General features: G+C 37.3%; 1 protein-coding gene across 8 annotated transcripts in view; it reads left to right on the top strand.

Annotated features, from left to right (window-relative positions):
- Window positions 1-17,786, top strand: part of HDAC8 (histone deacetylase 8) — a 225,820-nt gene that overhangs the window by 58,096 nt on the left and 149,938 nt on the right. For all 8 annotated transcript variants that reach the window (XM_029929839.1, XM_029929836.1, XM_029929834.1 and 5 more), the window contains 2 exons: window positions 9,056-9,168; window positions 17,224-17,301. In XM_029929839.1, the coding sequence (XP_029785699.1) occupies window positions 9,056-9,168; window positions 17,224-17,301 (191 nt within the window). The remainder of the gene's footprint in view (window positions 1-9,055; window positions 9,169-17,223; window positions 17,302-17,786) is intronic.

Here is a 17,786-nt window from a genome sequence, read left to right as displayed (position 1 = left end):
ACACAATGGAGTATTACATGGCAATGAGAAAGAATGAAATCTGGCCATTTGTAGAAAAGTGGATGGACCTCAAGGGTGTCGTGCTAAGCGAAATAAGTCAGGCAGAGAAGGACAGATACCATATGTCTGCACTCTTAAGTCCAACAGGAGAAACTTAGCAGAGGACCATGGGGAGGGGAAGGGGGAAAAAGAGTTAGGGAGAGGGAGGGAGGCAAATCATGAGAGACTCCTGAATACTGAAAACAAACTGAGGGCTGAAGGGGGAGGAGGGGAAGGGGAAGGAGGGTGATGGACACGGAGGAGGGCACTTGTAGGGAAGAGCACTGGGTGTTATATGAAAACTATATAAACTATAAAAAAAAATTACTGCTTTCTGGTAAGCACAAAACTCAGATAAACTTCAACACGGCCATTTCCCCCTTTTGGTCAAAACAAGTATTATCCCCAAGCAACTCAGAGGTGATTGTGAATGTCCCAAGTATGGTGAAGCAGGGTCTTAAGTACTCTTGGTGTTGGTCCTTTGAAACCAGTTGAACGATCTGTTGAGAGATAGTGACTAAAGTCAATTGTTTTAGGGCTTGGAACTCACACATCTTAAAAGAGAGAAGACTAAAATGGATAAAAAATTAATATAAAAGTTTATATTATAGTAAAGAGCCAAGCAAGAACTGAACCCTGAAGATAACCAGTCAAGTGGATTCTAAGACATCAATCGAGGAAGATCTTTCTATTTTGCAACACCACTCATGGAGCTAAGATGTCAGCACTCTTGGTGACATTGTTCATAGTCTAGGTTACCTCTCATATAAGGACATGCACAACCTTAGCATTTCTTCAGACATCCTTCATATTGGAGGTGGCAGCTTTTCGAGAATTCCAGTCATACATGGTCTGCTGTGTCAACCAGTTCTTTTTTATTTTTCTTTTTTATTTTAGAGAGTGTGAGAATGTTGAACAGGGGAGAGAGGCAGAGGAGAGAGAATCCCAAGCAAGCTCCATGCTCAGCATGGACCTGATGCATGGCTCAGTCCCACAACCCTGGATCATGACCTGAGCCAAAATCAAGAGTCAGGCATTCAACTGACTTAGCCACCAGATGTCCTATGACTAGTTCTTTCAGATGTATATCAAGTCATTGGGCTTTAGCTTACAGGGTTGCTTCAGATCCCAGAGAAGAGACCAAGCTGTAAGGCAATGTAGGGTCCTGCTAGGGACTTGGGCATTCAGGTTTTAGTTCTTGATAGCTTCAATTCAGGAGGGAGTAACAAAAATTGGAAAAGTTGATTTGGAGGATACTAGCCAGATATTGAAAAAAACTGGAAAAATAGATAATTTAGTAAGGATCAACAATTTGGGCACGATAACAGAATCCAATCTAATTTGCAAAGAGATACCAAAACTGGTTCTTCCACATGAAGAAGAAAGTCAATTATATCTCTACCAAAGAAGACAAAGTTTGCATACTTATCAGTAACCTGTAGTTTATAAAGAGATGATAGCTCAAAAACAATAACTAGATTCTGATAACCTGGAATCCTGTGCTATAGATGACACAGAGGTTTCCTTTGAAACACAAAATTTCTCTAAACAACCACCTCCCTTTTGATCAAAGATAATCTCAAAGAAAGTATTCATGAACTCAAGATAAGACTGGTCCCATAAGTAGCAAAAGAAAACATAGATATATTGAAGTTCAACAAAATTTAAAACTTTTGTGTATCAAAGAAAATTATCAAGAAAGTGAAAACACAACCTACAGAATGGGAGAAAATATTTGGAAATTATATATCCGATAAATGTCTAGTATCCAGAATATATAAAGATCTCTACAGCTCAACAATAAAAAGTTTGATTTAAACACGAGCAAAGGATGGGGTGCCTGGGTGGCTCCGTCAGTTAAGCATCTGACTTTGTGGCTGAGGTCATGACCTCACAGTTCATGACTTCAAGCCCCTATCAGGCTCTCTGCTCACAGCTCAGAGCCTGGAGCCTGGTTCAGATTCTGTGTCTCCCTCTCTCTATGCCCCTCCCCCATTCACACTCTATCTCTCTCAAAAATAAACATTAAAAATTTTTTAAAGTGAGCAAAGGACTTGAATAGACATTTCTCCAAAATTATGTTTGACACCGTTAGTCATTAAGGAAATGCAAATCAAATTTGCAATTAGACACCACTTCATACCCACTAGGAGGGCTAGAGTTGGGGAAAAAAAGAAGAAACAAGTGTGATGAGGATGTGCAGAAATTGGAACCCTTGTACATTGCTGGTGGGAATGTAGAAAATAACTGGGCTGTCCTCAAAAGTTAAATGTAGAATTACCATATGTCCTAGCAATATCACTGCCAAAAAAAAAAGAGAAAGAAAACAGATACTCAAAACAAATACTTGTACACAAGTGTTCATAGCAGCACTATTCACAATAGCCAAAAGGTAGAAAAAAACCAAATGTCCATCAATGGATGAACGTATAAACAAAATGTGGTATATAATTCAGCCATAAAAAGGAATGAAACACTGATACATGCTACAACATAGAGAAACCCCAAAACATTATGCTAAGAGAAAGAAGCCATACACAAAAAATCATATATGGTATGTTGTCACTTACATAAAATATCCAGAATAGGTAAATCTGTAGGGACAGAAAGTAGATTGGTAGTTATCAGGATCTCAGGTGAGGGAGGAATCGGGAATGACTGCTTAATTAGCGCAGGGTTTTCTTTTGAGGTGTGAAAATGTTTTGGAACTAAATTGGGGTGGAAGTTGCACAATAGTATGAATGTACTAAATGCCACTGAAATTATATAATTTAAAACAGTTATTTTAGAGGTGACTGGCTGGCTCAGTCTGGCGAGCATGTGATTCTTGATCTCGGGTCAAGAGTTCAAGCCCCGCATTGAGATTACTTAAGAGATTAGTTAACTAAATAACTTAAAAATAATAAATGGTTATTTAATATCACGTAGATTTTACCTCTACCAAAAATATTTAAAAATAAAAATTGGCCTCATTAGATTTAGCCTGATTATTTATATAGCTGTAGCAAGAATGGTAATTTACCATATAGACCTTAAGCTTGTTTTGCTGGAAGTCTTCATAAGAAATCTCACTTTGAGGAGGCCTGGGTTGCTCAGTTGGTTAAGCGTTGAACATCAACTCAGGTCATAACCTCACAGTCCGTGGGTTCAAACCCCACATTGGGCTTTGTGCTGACAGCTCAGAGCCTGGAGCCTGCTATGGATTCTGTGTCTTCCTCTCTGTCTGCCCCTCACCCCTCCTCACAGATACACACTCTCTCAAAATGAATAAACATTTAAAAAAAAAGAAACCTTATTGTGAAATTTTAAAAGCTTATTAAAACTAGGAAGCCAAGCTAAGAAGATTTTAAATTTGGGACAATTCTGTCTTCTTGGGGTCCCCAGAATATCCTAAGGTTCCAGAGCCTGTCGGGAAGTAACCTTCCTTATTCACTTGTAAGGCTGGGAACTCTGTAAGCCAGATACCAGGTACAAGGCTAGTTTTTCCAAGAGGGCTTTGATGCATTGCTAAATAAAGTCAACCTTAGTTCCTTAAAAGTGTCTGATCATATCTGATTCAGTGAGCATCATTCACAAATAGGACATTCCAGGCAAGGCCTTGGATATATAACCAATGTTTCTCGATCATATCCTGATAACAGGTGGGACAGTTAGTTACTATTGAACCTATGCAGATAATTACATTGCTATGGAAATAAGAGGGCTCAGTAAGAGTTTCTGAATCCTGGAGGGCTCAGGCGGGGGGAATAAAATATCATTTATAAATGTGTCATTTCTGTTTGCAAAAGCATGGCATACTAAATGATAATAAGTTATAGATAGCATAAGAGAAAAGAGAAATGAGTTCCTTATGCATCCAGAAAATAGAACATTAAGGGGAACCTGGGCAGCTCAGTCAGTTAAGTGTCCGATTTCTGCTCCAGGTCATGATCTCACAGTTTGTGAATTTGAGCCCCACGTTGGACTCTGCTGACAGCTTTGGATTCTATGTCTCCCTCTCTCTCTGCACCACTCCCCCTCCCACCCCCCACTTGTGCTCTCTCTATCAAAAATAAACATTAAAACATTAAAAAAAAAGAAAATAGCATCAACAGTATTCTTTTTTTAATTGCAACATAGTTGACATATAATGTTATATAAGTTTCAGGTGTCCAACTTAGTGATTCCACAAATCTATAGGTTATGCTATGTTCACAAGTGTAGCTACCATCTGTCATGATGTAACACTGTTGCAATATCATTGACTGCATTCCCTATGCTGTGCCTTTAATTTTAATGACTTGTTCTTTCTACAACTGGAAACCTGTACCTCCTACTCCTCTTCACCCATTTTGCCCATCCCCCCACCCCCACCCCTCCAGCAACCATCAGTTTGTTCTCTGTATTCATGGGTCTGTCTGCTTTAAAACATCAGCAATATTCTAAGCAAAATCCACAATCATCCTCATCAGTCTCATTCAGGCCTATGTAATTAGTTCTTGTTCCTCTCGACCTTGCATTAGCAGTCTCACTAACCATCTACTTCTCAGCTAGAGTTCTTGAAATCCTGATTCAGTTCACTGGTATGGTTGTTTAATCTATACCATAAAAAGCCTGTACTCAACAATACTTGACAAAAACCCTTTTCCATGGGGCTCTGAGATAGTTTTTCTTTGTTGAAGGTGAAGCAGTCTGGCTTATACCTGATTGCAAGTGCTCTCAGCGAAACATCAGATTAAAATATACAAAACTATGTGTAAATGGTGAAAGACATACAATATCTCCGGTTAACCTGCTACTGATCATTTTCAAAAGTGAAAGATCTGATGACAATTCATTACAAGAATAATAATGCAAGTAACAAGGGCGTGTAGTTGTTTCTGTGCCATGCAAAATAATATAAAAGTCAATCCCAGTTTTTAGATAAAATATTTATAAACATAATGATTAACCCTATTTTCAAATAAGACTGGGTATTAGATCTAATTTTTAAAAATGGATGAACATAATCTTTATAGAGACAAAAAAATCCTTCAATATTACTTAAATAATAATATACCATGAATATACTAAGCATTTATTTAGAAAATACCGAAAACGTATCAAGAATATCAAGTAAGGGGCACCTGGGTGGCTCAGTTGGTTGAGCGTCTGACTTCAGCTCAGGTCATGATCTCACTGCTTCTGGGTTCGAGCCCCGCATTGGGCTCTGTGCTGACAGTTCAGAGCCTGGAGCCTGTTTCCGATTCTGTGTCTTCCCCTCTCTCTGTCCCTCCCATGCTCATGCTATGTCTCTCTCTGTTTCTTAATAATAAATAAATGTTAAAAATAATTTAAAAAAAGAATATCAAGAGATTCAGTAAACTGGAGTATGTCTTAAACATCTATATATTAATAAAATTACATAGTGCTGAAAATTCCCCAATTGAAACTAATGGCCTAGCAGATGCTAGATTCAAAAGAAAGAAGCAAAGTTGAGATCAAGTCAATGGTTAAAAAATGTTTAAATTATTATTATTGAAAACACTATACTGAAGTCATTTAATATATGGCAAAACAACAGAAGGACTCTGACAAATAGAAACATATCATGGTTAGTGACGACACTGAAGGATCTTTAAGACCTTCCTATACAACATACAATTTCTGAAACACTTATGTTAATAACTTTTTGCCTATGCCGATTTCACCTAGGGAAGGCTGCACATCACTTCTGAGTTAGCAACTCTTCTCATGCATCTCAACAATAGTAATGTATCAAATAAACCTTATTATCTCTAGAACATCTCTTTTTATAAGGTGAAAGAACAAATCCTTTGTGATTTTCCAAGGCCTTCCAAGATTTGATTAAGATAAGTCAATGGATTACTGAAAAATACTACTTGGTTCCCTATGTAACCACAATGATGATAAAAGATTTTTAACATAAACATAGGATGCAATATGACCATCAGGAGCCTCATTTTTCTTTCATAAGAAAGAAGGCTTTGCTTCCTTAAATAATCAAGGACATCATAAAGTCAACATAAACCATATAAGGTTATTCTAGTAAGACAAAATCATTTTTATTGAGAAAGATTACTTAGTGAAACAAAGCCTTTACAATGTGTTATTTGAGAGAAGACCCATAATCAAAAAAATAGCATGTTAAAATGAATACCAAATTCTGGTTCTGCATCAGTATATATTTGATACTGAAGTTCTTTTTGGAAATCTAATAAGACCATCAAACCTTAGCCAACTTTGATCTCAACAAATAAAATTCTCTTTCTATGAACCTTCTGCCACTTTCTACATGTATATACATCTTTTATAGTACAACTTCTATAAGTGGCCAAAAACAACATGTTCATTAACAGACCCAAATGCATGCAATTTCTCTGTAGCATGTAAAAATAAGAAGCAAAAGCATATAAACTGAAAATTAGGCCTACTAATGGATGTAGTCTCTTAGTTAGAAATGATCTAGGTATCTAATGAATATCCATTAATTAACTCAGTTTAATACCAGCCCAAAGTTTTCAGTTACCTAAAGATCTTATACATTATCTTCAAGCTGACATACTACAGAACATAACTACTGTTAAAATAAAGTTAGTCAGAATGACTCAATTAGGCTAAACAAATTTATGTTGGTCATAGTCTCAAATATTTAGCAGAGGTAATGTTAGCTCAATTAATTAGTAAACCTGTATAAATTTAAGAAGAATATACTTAAGTAGAATAAAAACCTATATGTATATTATATTTCACACTGATAAATTAGAAAAGACATAGCTGATTCTTAAATTCAACAAATTGAGTCTGTTTCTACAGGAATACCCTTAGCACATTAAAAGTATTGAAAGTTTAATGTCCCTATTTTCTGGAAATTTTAGGAAGATTCTACTTATCTAAGCACTTATTTCTATCAGCCAATAAGAATAGAGCTCCTTTAAGAAAACAATACATGCAAAGGCCTTTCTGAATTACAGACAGCATCATCATCATTATTATTATTTAAGCTATTGTGATAGGGAGGATGTTCATTAACAAAGAGCATCTCAAAGGAAAGGAAGGGGGCCAGGAGTTTTTTAGAGGAAGTAATACCATGTTATTTTTGATTGCCTTGTTTGTTTGCTTTTTGGTTTCTGTGCTTATGACTTGTCTCCCTAACTTAAGTATAGGCTCTGAGGAGGAAAAAATATGTCCTATATTGATTTGTATTTCTCCTCCTTCCCACTTCCCTCCTTTTATTCACTTTTTATTGAAGTATAATTGACATACAATGTCCTGTTGGTTTCAAGTGTACATGATAGTGATTTGACATTTTTATACACAATGAAAGTCTAGTTACAATCTGTCACCTTACAGTTATTATGATATTATTGACTATATTCCCTATGCTGTAAGCTACTCCTTTTGCCTAACACTTAATGTTCTATCTCACCTATCCAAAAGTTATTGATGTTCTCTTTTTTGATGTGCTAAACAGTAGACTTATAAAATGTAAGCTTTTCATAGTTGGAAAAGAGCATCCAAGAACTTTCAAAGTCACATATTTACCTCTTATTTACAAAGAATTCATGGATGGGCAAATCTTTTCTCTTATTGCTTTCTTCCTGGTTGCATACCTAAGGCCAAGCTTCTTTTTTTTTTTTCCTGGATGATCACTGAGTTCACCTGCATTAGAAAACTCAATGCTTAGTGATATTATTTACCAACTTTCTGCTCACCAATGTATCTATCTCATTGATTCATCCTATGAACCAGGGTATTTTTCAGAATATGAAATGTTATTATGGACGAGGTTTCATAAAGAAATTTATGCATTGTGTAAGTACTAGAAAGATCTTACAATTTCATACTACAAAAAAGTCCCCTTTTATTTTTTTTATTTTTTTAAAGTTTTATTTATTTATTTTGAGAGAGAGAGCAAGTGAGCAGGGGAGGGGCAGAGACAGGGAGAGAGAGAGAGGATCCCCAAAATCTCCTTTTAAATGATGCTCATGCTTAGAATTCCATTTCAATAAAATATCAGGGAAAACTTGGGGGAAAATGGGCTGGATATTTAAAGTGTCTGTGGAGCTAAGGACATTGAAGCATTTAGGATGAGGCCTTAAAAATAAATTATAATACACTTTGATGATAAAGAATGCTTTGTTACATCTACTCAACAAGACTTAATGGCAACATAATAAAAAGAGTAGGCTAATAAGAGTAAGTTACTCTTAATAAAAGAGTAGGTTAATGTTGACAAGAGGTTAAAGTGACATGGTATCACCACTAATAAAAATGTGAAAGAACACCAGTAAAGTCAATAAAGACAATTTTAGTCAAGGAAACCAAATAATTTTAGAGGAGGCTGCTTCAGTCTCCATGGTAGTAATTACATTTATAGAAAGGAAACCACATGCTGTCCAAGAGGTTATGAATTTGTATATTCTACATTCAGCTTTTAGAGAAACAAGTGCAAAAACTTACAGGAAGGAAGAAAGGAAGGAAGAGAGAGAGAAAGAGAGAGAGAGGAAGAAATGAAGAGAAAGAGAGGAGGGAAGGAAGGAAGGAAGCAAGCCAGCAGGCAATTCTAGCTTATGTCATAGGATCAGTACAGAGATTCCAGTCTCCGTCATCTTCTACATCTGGCTGAGCAAGATGGTCTTTAAGGCCCCTTCTAGATTCTAGCATTCTTAAACTCCTGTAAATGACAATCAGTGTTGATCATGATGAGCCCAGGGTGCTACAGGTTTTTAAATCATTCTTGATTCATTAGAGAAAAGTTCTGTTTTGACCAATATAGTTTTAATCTTACAATTTGAAAATCTGGGATCCTAAATGGAAAATGTTATCAATCCACCTGAATATTTAGTTTACCAAAACACTTCATCCCCTGATCATTCTGGGCCATTTACTATATATTCTTTGTAGGTAGATTTTTGTTTTTCTTAAAAGAAGGGGGAATTTGTAAAGGAATCGATCTCAAGGGTTAGATCCTTGGCTGTAAAGGCTCCCTTAGATTGCTTTTGGCTGTTGGCTGTAGCAACCTGTTTTCTTACAGAGATGAAGCATCTGGTTTTTGTTATCTCAATGATGCTGTCCTGGGAATATTACGATTGCGACGGAAATTTGACCGTATTCTCTATGTGGATTTGGATCTGCACCATGGAGATGGTAAGCCCTTCACATTCAAAGATGCTTTGCTGCTAGAACAGAAGGTTTTTTATCAATAAAGCTGCTTCTAGGCGACTGGTAAAAGGAGAAATGCCTGTTACTTTTGAAATTTTTATAATTGAGAATCCTGAAGAAGGTAAAATAGATTCTTCTAACTGATATAATTCTTCGTTGCTAAGCAAGATGCTTTAAAATACCAGGTTTCTGTAATTTCCCCTCCCCTATCCTCCACTATCAAAGTTCTCCAGCAGAGAACATTAAGAAGTAGAAATCTTGTCTAGTGTATACTCAGTGCCCAGTAACCTCCCTCAGGACACTCCCACAGGTTCTAAGGGAAATTTTCCATTAGAGCTGACAATCTTGATGCTTCTATTAAGATTGAATCTGTGTATGATGGACTAGCATTAAGAATTTTTCACTGATAGGGATACCAACTCATATAGTGATAGGAATCTGTGCCACTTTCTTTGTGTTGCTAAAATATTTTGTGCTACACAGACTCAGAGCATCTCCTCTAACTTTTAACAGCAGCAGAATCTTGATTTACCTCACCCCATTAATGCCTTCTCAGAAGACTTCACCAAAAGGATGTTACCCAATACCTCCTATGTACTTTCCATCAAAATATAGAGCTTTGGTGACAGTTACCCACACTCTGCTTCTTTAATAAATCCTGTGTGTGACACATGCTTCCATTGAACTAGGATCACTTATCTGGTAAAATTCATTAATGATATTCCCTCCTCTGCCCCATATCAGTGACAGTTGTTTCCCTGTTTCCAGGGACTTTTGGAGACAAACTAACATAATCAAGGCATAAGTGAGGAAAAGAATAGCATATAACAGAGGCTAGAATCAGCTCTCCTGCCCGCCAAAACAGAAAAAGAAGGAAAAACTTGTGGGAAAAACTTTTCCAAGGAGCTCACCTAGATAGATGCTACCATGGAATGGTGACAGAAAATTAAAGGTAACAGAGAAAGGCAAAGAGTTAAAGCAGCCAACATACTACTTTGAGAACCATATCCACTGACGATCTGAATACTCAGCCAATGCAAAATATAGCCTTGATCAAAAACCTTCAGAGGATCCATGTTGCTTATAACAAGGGTAACATTTAGCCCATGGCTTGTTTTTGTATGACCAGCAAGTAAAGACATTTTATTTACATTCTTACAAGGTTGTAAAGAAAACAAAGTGCAATAGAGACCATGTAGGTTTTGCAAAGCCTAAAATATTTGCTATGTAACCTCTTGGTTTGCTAACTCTTGGCCTAAAGCATTGGTTCTCAAACCTGCATATGTAGCAAGATGACCTCCGGGAAGCCTGTTTTAAAATGCAGAATCCAGGGAACCTGAGTGGCTCAGTCGACTAAGCCTCTGACTTCGGCTCAGGTCATGATCTCATGTTTGCGGGTTCAAGCCCCACATCGGTAGTGAAACTGGCAAAATATAAAGATAAAGAGAGAATTCTGAAAGCAGCTAGGGATAAAAGGGCCCTAACATACAAAGGGAAACCTATCAGAGTGGTTACAGACCTATCTACTGAAACTTGGCACGCCAGAAAGGAATGGCAAAAAAATCTTCAATGTGATAAACAGGAAGAATATGCAGCCAAGAATTCTTTATCCACCAACCCTGTCATTCAAAATAGAAGGAGAGATAAAGGTTTTCCCAAATAAACAAAACTTGAGAGAATTCATCACCACCAAACCGACCCTACCAGAAATCCTAAGAGGGACTCTATGAGGGAAATATAGCAAGGAATAGGTACCAGAGACATCACTACAAACATGCACTCTACAGAGAACACAATGAATCTAAACCTGCATTTTTCAACAATAACACTGAATGTAAAAGGACTGAATGCTCCAGTCAAATGACACAGGGTAGCAGAATGGATCAAAACCCAAAATCCATCTATTTGCTGTCTACAAGAGACTCACCTTAGACCTGAAGACACCTCCAGATTGAAAGTAAGGGGATGGAGAAATTTCTACCATGCGACTGGACACCAAAAGAAAGCCGGAGTAGCCAAACTTATATCAGACAAACTGGACTTTAAAGTAAAGGCAATAACAAAAGATGAAGAAGGAAATTATTTAATAATTACAGGGTCTCTACATCAGGAAGAGCTAACAATTATAAACATCTATGCACCAAATTTGGGAGCGCCCAAATACATAAAACAACTAACCACAAACAGAAGCAATCTTATTGATAAGAATACACTAATTGCAAGGGAATTTAATACCCCTCTTACAACAGTGGATAGGTGAACCAGACAAAAAAAAATCACTAAAGAAACAATGGACCCGAATGGCACACAGGAACAGATGGAATTAATAGATATATTAAGAACCATGCATCCTGAAACTTGGGGATTCACTTTCTTCTCAAGTGCACATGACACATTCTCCAAGATCTATCACATACTGGGTCATAAAACAGCCCTCCATAAATACAAAAGAATTGAGATCATACCATGCACACTTTCAGATCACAATGCTATGAAACGTGAAATCAACCACAGGAAGAAGTCTGGAAAACCTCCAAAAAATGTGGAAGTTAAAAACTACCCTACTGAAGAATGTCTGGGCCAACCAGGCAATTAGAGAAGAAATTTAAAAATATATGGAAATAAATGAAAATGAAAATACAACAATCCAAAGTCTCTGGGATGCAGCAAAGGCAATCCTAAGAGGAAAGTTCATTGCAATCCAGGCCTATTTCAACAAACTAGAACAAGCACAAACTCAAAACCTAACAGAGCACCTAAGGAAACTAGAAAGGGAGCAGCAAGAGCATCCCAAACCCAGCAGCAGAAGAAAAATAATAAAGATCAGGGCATAATTAAACAAGATAGAATCCACAAAAAACAATTGAACAGATCAATGAATCCAAGAGTTGGTTTTTTGAAAAAATAAACAAAATTGATAAACCTCTAGGTAGACTCCTCAGAAAGAAAAGAGAGAACACTCAAATAGATGAAATCATGAAGGAAAATGGATCTATTACAAACATCTCTCAGAAATATAAGCAACCATCAGAGATTACTATAAAAAATTATATGCCAACAAACCGGACCATCTGGAAGAAATGGACAAATTCCTAAAAACACATGCACTACCAAAATTCAAATGAGAAGAGATAGAAAATCTGAACAGACCCATAACCAGTGAAGAAATCGAATCAGTTATCAAAAATCTCCCGAGGAATAAAAGCCCAGGGCCGGAAATATTCCCAGGGGAATTCTACCAGACACATAAAGCAGAGTTAACACTGATCCTTCTCAAGTTATTTCAAAAAATAGGAACGAAAGGAAGACTTCTGGGCTCATTCTACAAAGCACATATCACTTTGATTCCTAAGCCAGAGACCTAACAAAAAAAAGAGAACTACAGGCCAATATCCTTAATGAATACGGATGCAAAAACTCTCAACAAGATACTAGCAAATCGAATTCAACAGCATATAAAAAGAATTATCCATCCTGATCAAGTGGGATTCATTCCTGGGTTACAAGGCAGGTTCAATATTCACAAATCCATCAATGTGATACATCACATTAACAAAAGAAACGAAAAAAAATGATATGATTCTGTCGATAGACACAGAGAAAGCATTTGACAAAATATAACATCTCTTCTTAATAAAAACCCTTGAGAAAGTCGGGATAGAAGGAACTTACTTAAACATCATAAAAGCCGTTTATGAAAAGCCCACAGCTAATGTTATCCTCAATGAGGAAAATCTGAGAGCTTTCCCCCTGAGATCAAGAACACGACAAGGGTGTCCACTCTCACCACTGCTGTTTAACATAGTGCTGGAAGTCCTAGCATCAGCAAGCAGACAACAAAAGGAAATAAAAGGCATCAGAATCGGCAAAGAAGAAGTCAAATTTCACTTTTCACAGATGACATGATACTCTACATGGAATACCTGATCGACTCCACCAGAAGCCTTCTAGAACTGATCCATGAATTCAGTAAAGTTGCAGGGTACAAAATCAACGTAAAGAAATCAGTTGCATTCTTATACACCAAAAATGAAGTAACAGAAAGAGAAATCAAGAAACTGATCCCATTCACAATTGCACAACAAACCATAAAATACCTAGGAATAAATCTAACCAAAGATGTAAAAGACCTGTATGCTGAAAACTATAGAAGACTTCTGGTGGAAATTGAAGAAGACACAAAGAACTGGAAAAACATTCTGTGCTCATGGATCAGAAGAAGAAACATTGTGAAAATGTCATTATTACCCAAAGCAACTTACACATGCAATGCAATCCCCATCAAAGCTGCACCAGCATTCTTCTCAAATATAGAACAAACTATCTTAAAATTCGTATGGAACCACAAAAAAACCCCAAATAGCCAAAGTAAAATTGAAGAAGAAAACCAAAATGGGAGGCATCACAATCCCAGACGTTAGCCTCTACTACAAAGCTGTCATCATCAAGACAGTATGGTATTGGCACAAAAACAGACACATGGACCAATGGAATAGAATAGAGAGCCCAGAACTGGACCCACAAATGTATGGCCACTTAATCTTCGACAAAACAGGAAAGAGTATCCAATGGAAAAAAGACAGCCTTTTCAACAGTTGGTGTTGGGAGAGCTGGGCAGCAACATGTATAAGAATGAAATTAGACCACTTTCTTACACATTTCACAAAAATAAACTCAAACTGGAGAAAGGACCTGAATGTGAAACAGCAAACCATAAAAACCCTAGAGGAGAAAGCAGGAAGCAGCCTTGTCAATTGTGGCAATTTCCTCTTTGATACATCCCCAAAAGCAAGGGAATCAAGAACAAAAATGAACTATTGGGACCTCATCAAGATAAAAAAACTTCTGCACTGCAAAGGAAACAATAAAAAAAACTAACAGGCAAGAGACTGAATTGGAAAAGATAGTGGCAAATGGCATATCAGATAAAGCGCTAGTATCCAAAATCTACAAAGAACTCACTAAACTTCATACTCGAAAAATGAATAATCCAGTGAAGAAATGGGCAGAAGATCTGAACAGACACTTCTTTAAAGAGGACATCCAGATGGCCAACAGGCACATGAAATGATGCTCAGCATCACTCATCATCAGGGAAATACAAATCAAAACCACACTGAGATACCACCTCATGCCAGTCAGAATCACTAAAATGAACAAATCAAGAGACTATAGATGCGGAGATGCGGCAAGGATGCGGAGAAACGAGCACCCTCCTACACTGTTGTTGGGACTGTAAACTGGAGCAGCCACTCTGGAAAACACTATGGAAGGTCCTCAAAAAAAACTATCAGTATAACTCCTCTATGACCCAGCAATAGCACTGCTAGGGATTTACCCAAAGGATACAGAAGTGCTGATGCATAGGAGCACATGCACCCCAATGTTCATAGCGGCACTTTCTACAATCGCCAAATCATGGAAAAAGCCTAAATGTCCATCACCTGATGAGTGGATCAAGAAGATGTGGTATATATACACAATCGAGTACTACATGGCAATGAGAAAGAATGACATCTGGCCATTTCTAACAAAGTGGATGGACCTCGAGGGTGTCATGCTAAGTGAAATAAGTCAGGCAGGGAAGGACAGACACTATATGTTTGCACTCATAGGTCTAACAGGAGAAACCTAACAGAGGACCATAGGGAGGGGAAGGGGGAAAGAGAGTTGGGGAGAGAGAGGGACACAAATCATGACAGGCTCTTGAATACGGAAAACGAACCAAGGGCTGAAGAGGGAGTGGAAGGGGGAAGGGGGTGATGGTCATGGTGGGGGGCACTTGCAGGGAGAAGCACTGGGTGTTATATGTAAACCAATTTGACAATAAACTATTATTTAAAAAATAATTAAAAAATAAATAAATAGAATACTAATACAGTTATAAAAAAAAAAAAAGCCCCGCTTCGGGCTCTGTGCTGACAGCTCGGAGTCTGGAGCCTGCTTCTGATTCTGTGTCGTCTTCTCTCTTTGCCCTTCCCCCTCTCATGCTCTGTCTCTCTCTCTATCAAAAATAAATAAACCTTTTTTTAAAAATGCAGAATCCTGGGCATCCACCAGATATTCAAATTCAGTAGGTCTGGTATGCAATACCAAATCTACATTTTAGCGACCCTCTGGCTGTTCCACGGGACAAACTTTAAAAAACAGCACTCTTCAAGTTAATCCACACTCTTTACCCTGTTTTTTGAGACCTGCCTGAAAGAGACCTCACCTCCTCTCTCCAGTCTCCTCTCTTACTACTTGTTGTCTAGGTTACCGTATGCAGTGATCCCCAGACACGTCTCAGTATTCCCACCTCTCTGACTTTGCATTACTTTTTTGTAATTTAGTTTTGCTTTTTCCTCCAAGTTCTACCCAGGAGCTCAAATTCTAACAGTAGCAGATTTGCCCTGACCACTCCAACCCCAGTGTTGTCTCTCCTCCTCAAGTCCTATAGTGTTTATATCTCTGAATTAATATTTAATTATGTATTGTCTTGTATTGTTAGTTAAATCTTTAATGTGTCTGTGTCTTCTCCTCCCAAAGAAACTTTCAATTCTTCCAGAGCAGAGATCAAGTTGTTTACTTCTTTCTGTCCTGCACAGTGGCTTGAACAAACAGAACTATATACATAGCAGTGGCTCAGTAAAATATTTGTTGAATGAAAGAATGATTATGAAATTCAAACTATTAGTATCAGAGCTCAAGAATAGAATCAACTCTATTGAACCACGTAAGAATGACTGTCACCTGAAACGGTTCTTTCCATTTGCAATGTTATTTCTATACCATTTAGAGTTTCCTGTTTTAGTCAATTTTTATGGTGTGTTTCATTTCAGTTTATTTCCCCTCTTTAGCACCTCCCTTCTAGTGACCTCTGCCCCACCTCCAAACTCTTACACATTTGGTTTATTTTAAATCTCCCATGATTCCATAACCAGCATTCTGTGGTGGCTTCACAAGCGCTCTTAGCCTGTCTTCACCTTCCTTCACGTTCTTTTGTTTACCTAACCATGGTTCTCTTTCACACCAAGCCCCATACTCTCCACCTATCTGTCTCTGTCCTTTTTTTTAAAGTATGATTTGCTAACAATACCTAATGGCATTTCCCATGAGAGGAGATACAAATAGCTACTAAACAAAAGGTGCTCAACTCTCCAACACTCAGAGAAAGGCAAACTAAACAAGATCATTTTTGTTGCCTAAGGTTAAAAAGAATAATAACAGCCACTGATAAGTCAGGGTGTGAGAAAATGGGAACCCTCATACACCACTGATAAAGTATAAATTGGTTACCACCTTTATGGATCAATAAATAATCAGAATTTCTATAAATTGTCTTTGTTTTATACCTCAGTTGCTAGTTAAAATGCTATTTTAATATATTTTGTTTTGTTTTCTTTTGTTTACTTAATGCCTGTGCCTGGAGCCTTTAACTGATTTCAACTGCCTCCCTCGGGCAAAACATAAGGCTTGGGAAATTCAAACATACCTGTGATATACAAATACAGTTAATATTTTTCTAAGGTCTCTTTTGGCGTCTAATGAAGACTGAAAGCATTAAACAAATGCAGGGCCAGTTTCTTTATTTGAAGTATAAAAGAGGATAGTGCATGAATTTGCTATTAGTCCTTCCATTTTACAACCAAATTATCTGAATATAGTATGACACTATGTGATTCTGAGAGGAAAGGTGTGGAGGTGGGCAGTACACTTATCTGAATAAGTAGTGGCTTGTAAGAGTTGCATCTTCTATCTCCCAGGCCTCTATTCATTTTCTGCTTCTGTTTAAATGGAAAGGAGAAGTACAGTTATAACTTGCCATGACTGTAAAAAAAGAACCCCGAAACTTCACTGGGGGGCCAAAGTTCTACGTCATCCTGTACCAACAAGAGATCAAAGACTGGAGAGTTTTGTTTCTTTTATTCCTCAGCTTGTTAGCTTTATTATTGCTATCCTCTAACTTAACTGTTCACAGCTGCTTCCTAGCATTTCAGTTGTTGAAAATGGGAGTTGCATATATGAAGTGATTCTTTTGCTGTTTTTTCCCTCTGGTAGGTGTAGAAGATGCCTTCAGTTTCACCTCCAAAGTCATGACAGTGTCCCTGCACAAATTCTCTCCGGGATTTTTCCCAGGCAAGTAATCTGTGTGCTCAGTATTACATTTGAGGAATAAATACTTCAGTTCTTTTATACATTTCTTATATTTCATATTTGGACAGTTCCATGCTATTAATACTTTACTGTTGCTACTTTACCTAAAAATTTAACACAGGCCATTTCAGGCAACAGTGATAGGAGGAATATAATACTTCTTCTTTTTCCAGATGACTTTTATGGACTGTCAACAGACAGCTCACTTACACTTACTGTCTTATCACATAGGACAGTATAACTGTGTAACTCCTAATATCCTGATCAGTGCAGTGATATATTAATATTATACTAATCCAAGGCAGATGAAAAGTCAACCAAAGTAATTAATCTTTTTGTCTAACTTGATCTAGCAAAATGGGAACTAAAGTTTTTCCATTGTCTTAATGGTTTTCCTCTTTTCCCAACGTTGTTTACAGCAGTTACTTCTCTATACTATTTTTCTTAATTTCACTGTCTTAGAAATC

Source organism: Suricata suricatta, chromosome X, assembly GCF_006229205.1.
Source record: "Suricata suricatta isolate VVHF042 chromosome X, meerkat_22Aug2017_6uvM2_HiC, whole genome shotgun sequence".
Lineage (NCBI taxonomy): Eukaryota > Metazoa > Chordata > Mammalia > Carnivora > Herpestidae > Suricata > Suricata suricatta.
This window is presented reverse-complemented; position numbering and strand designations above follow the sequence as displayed.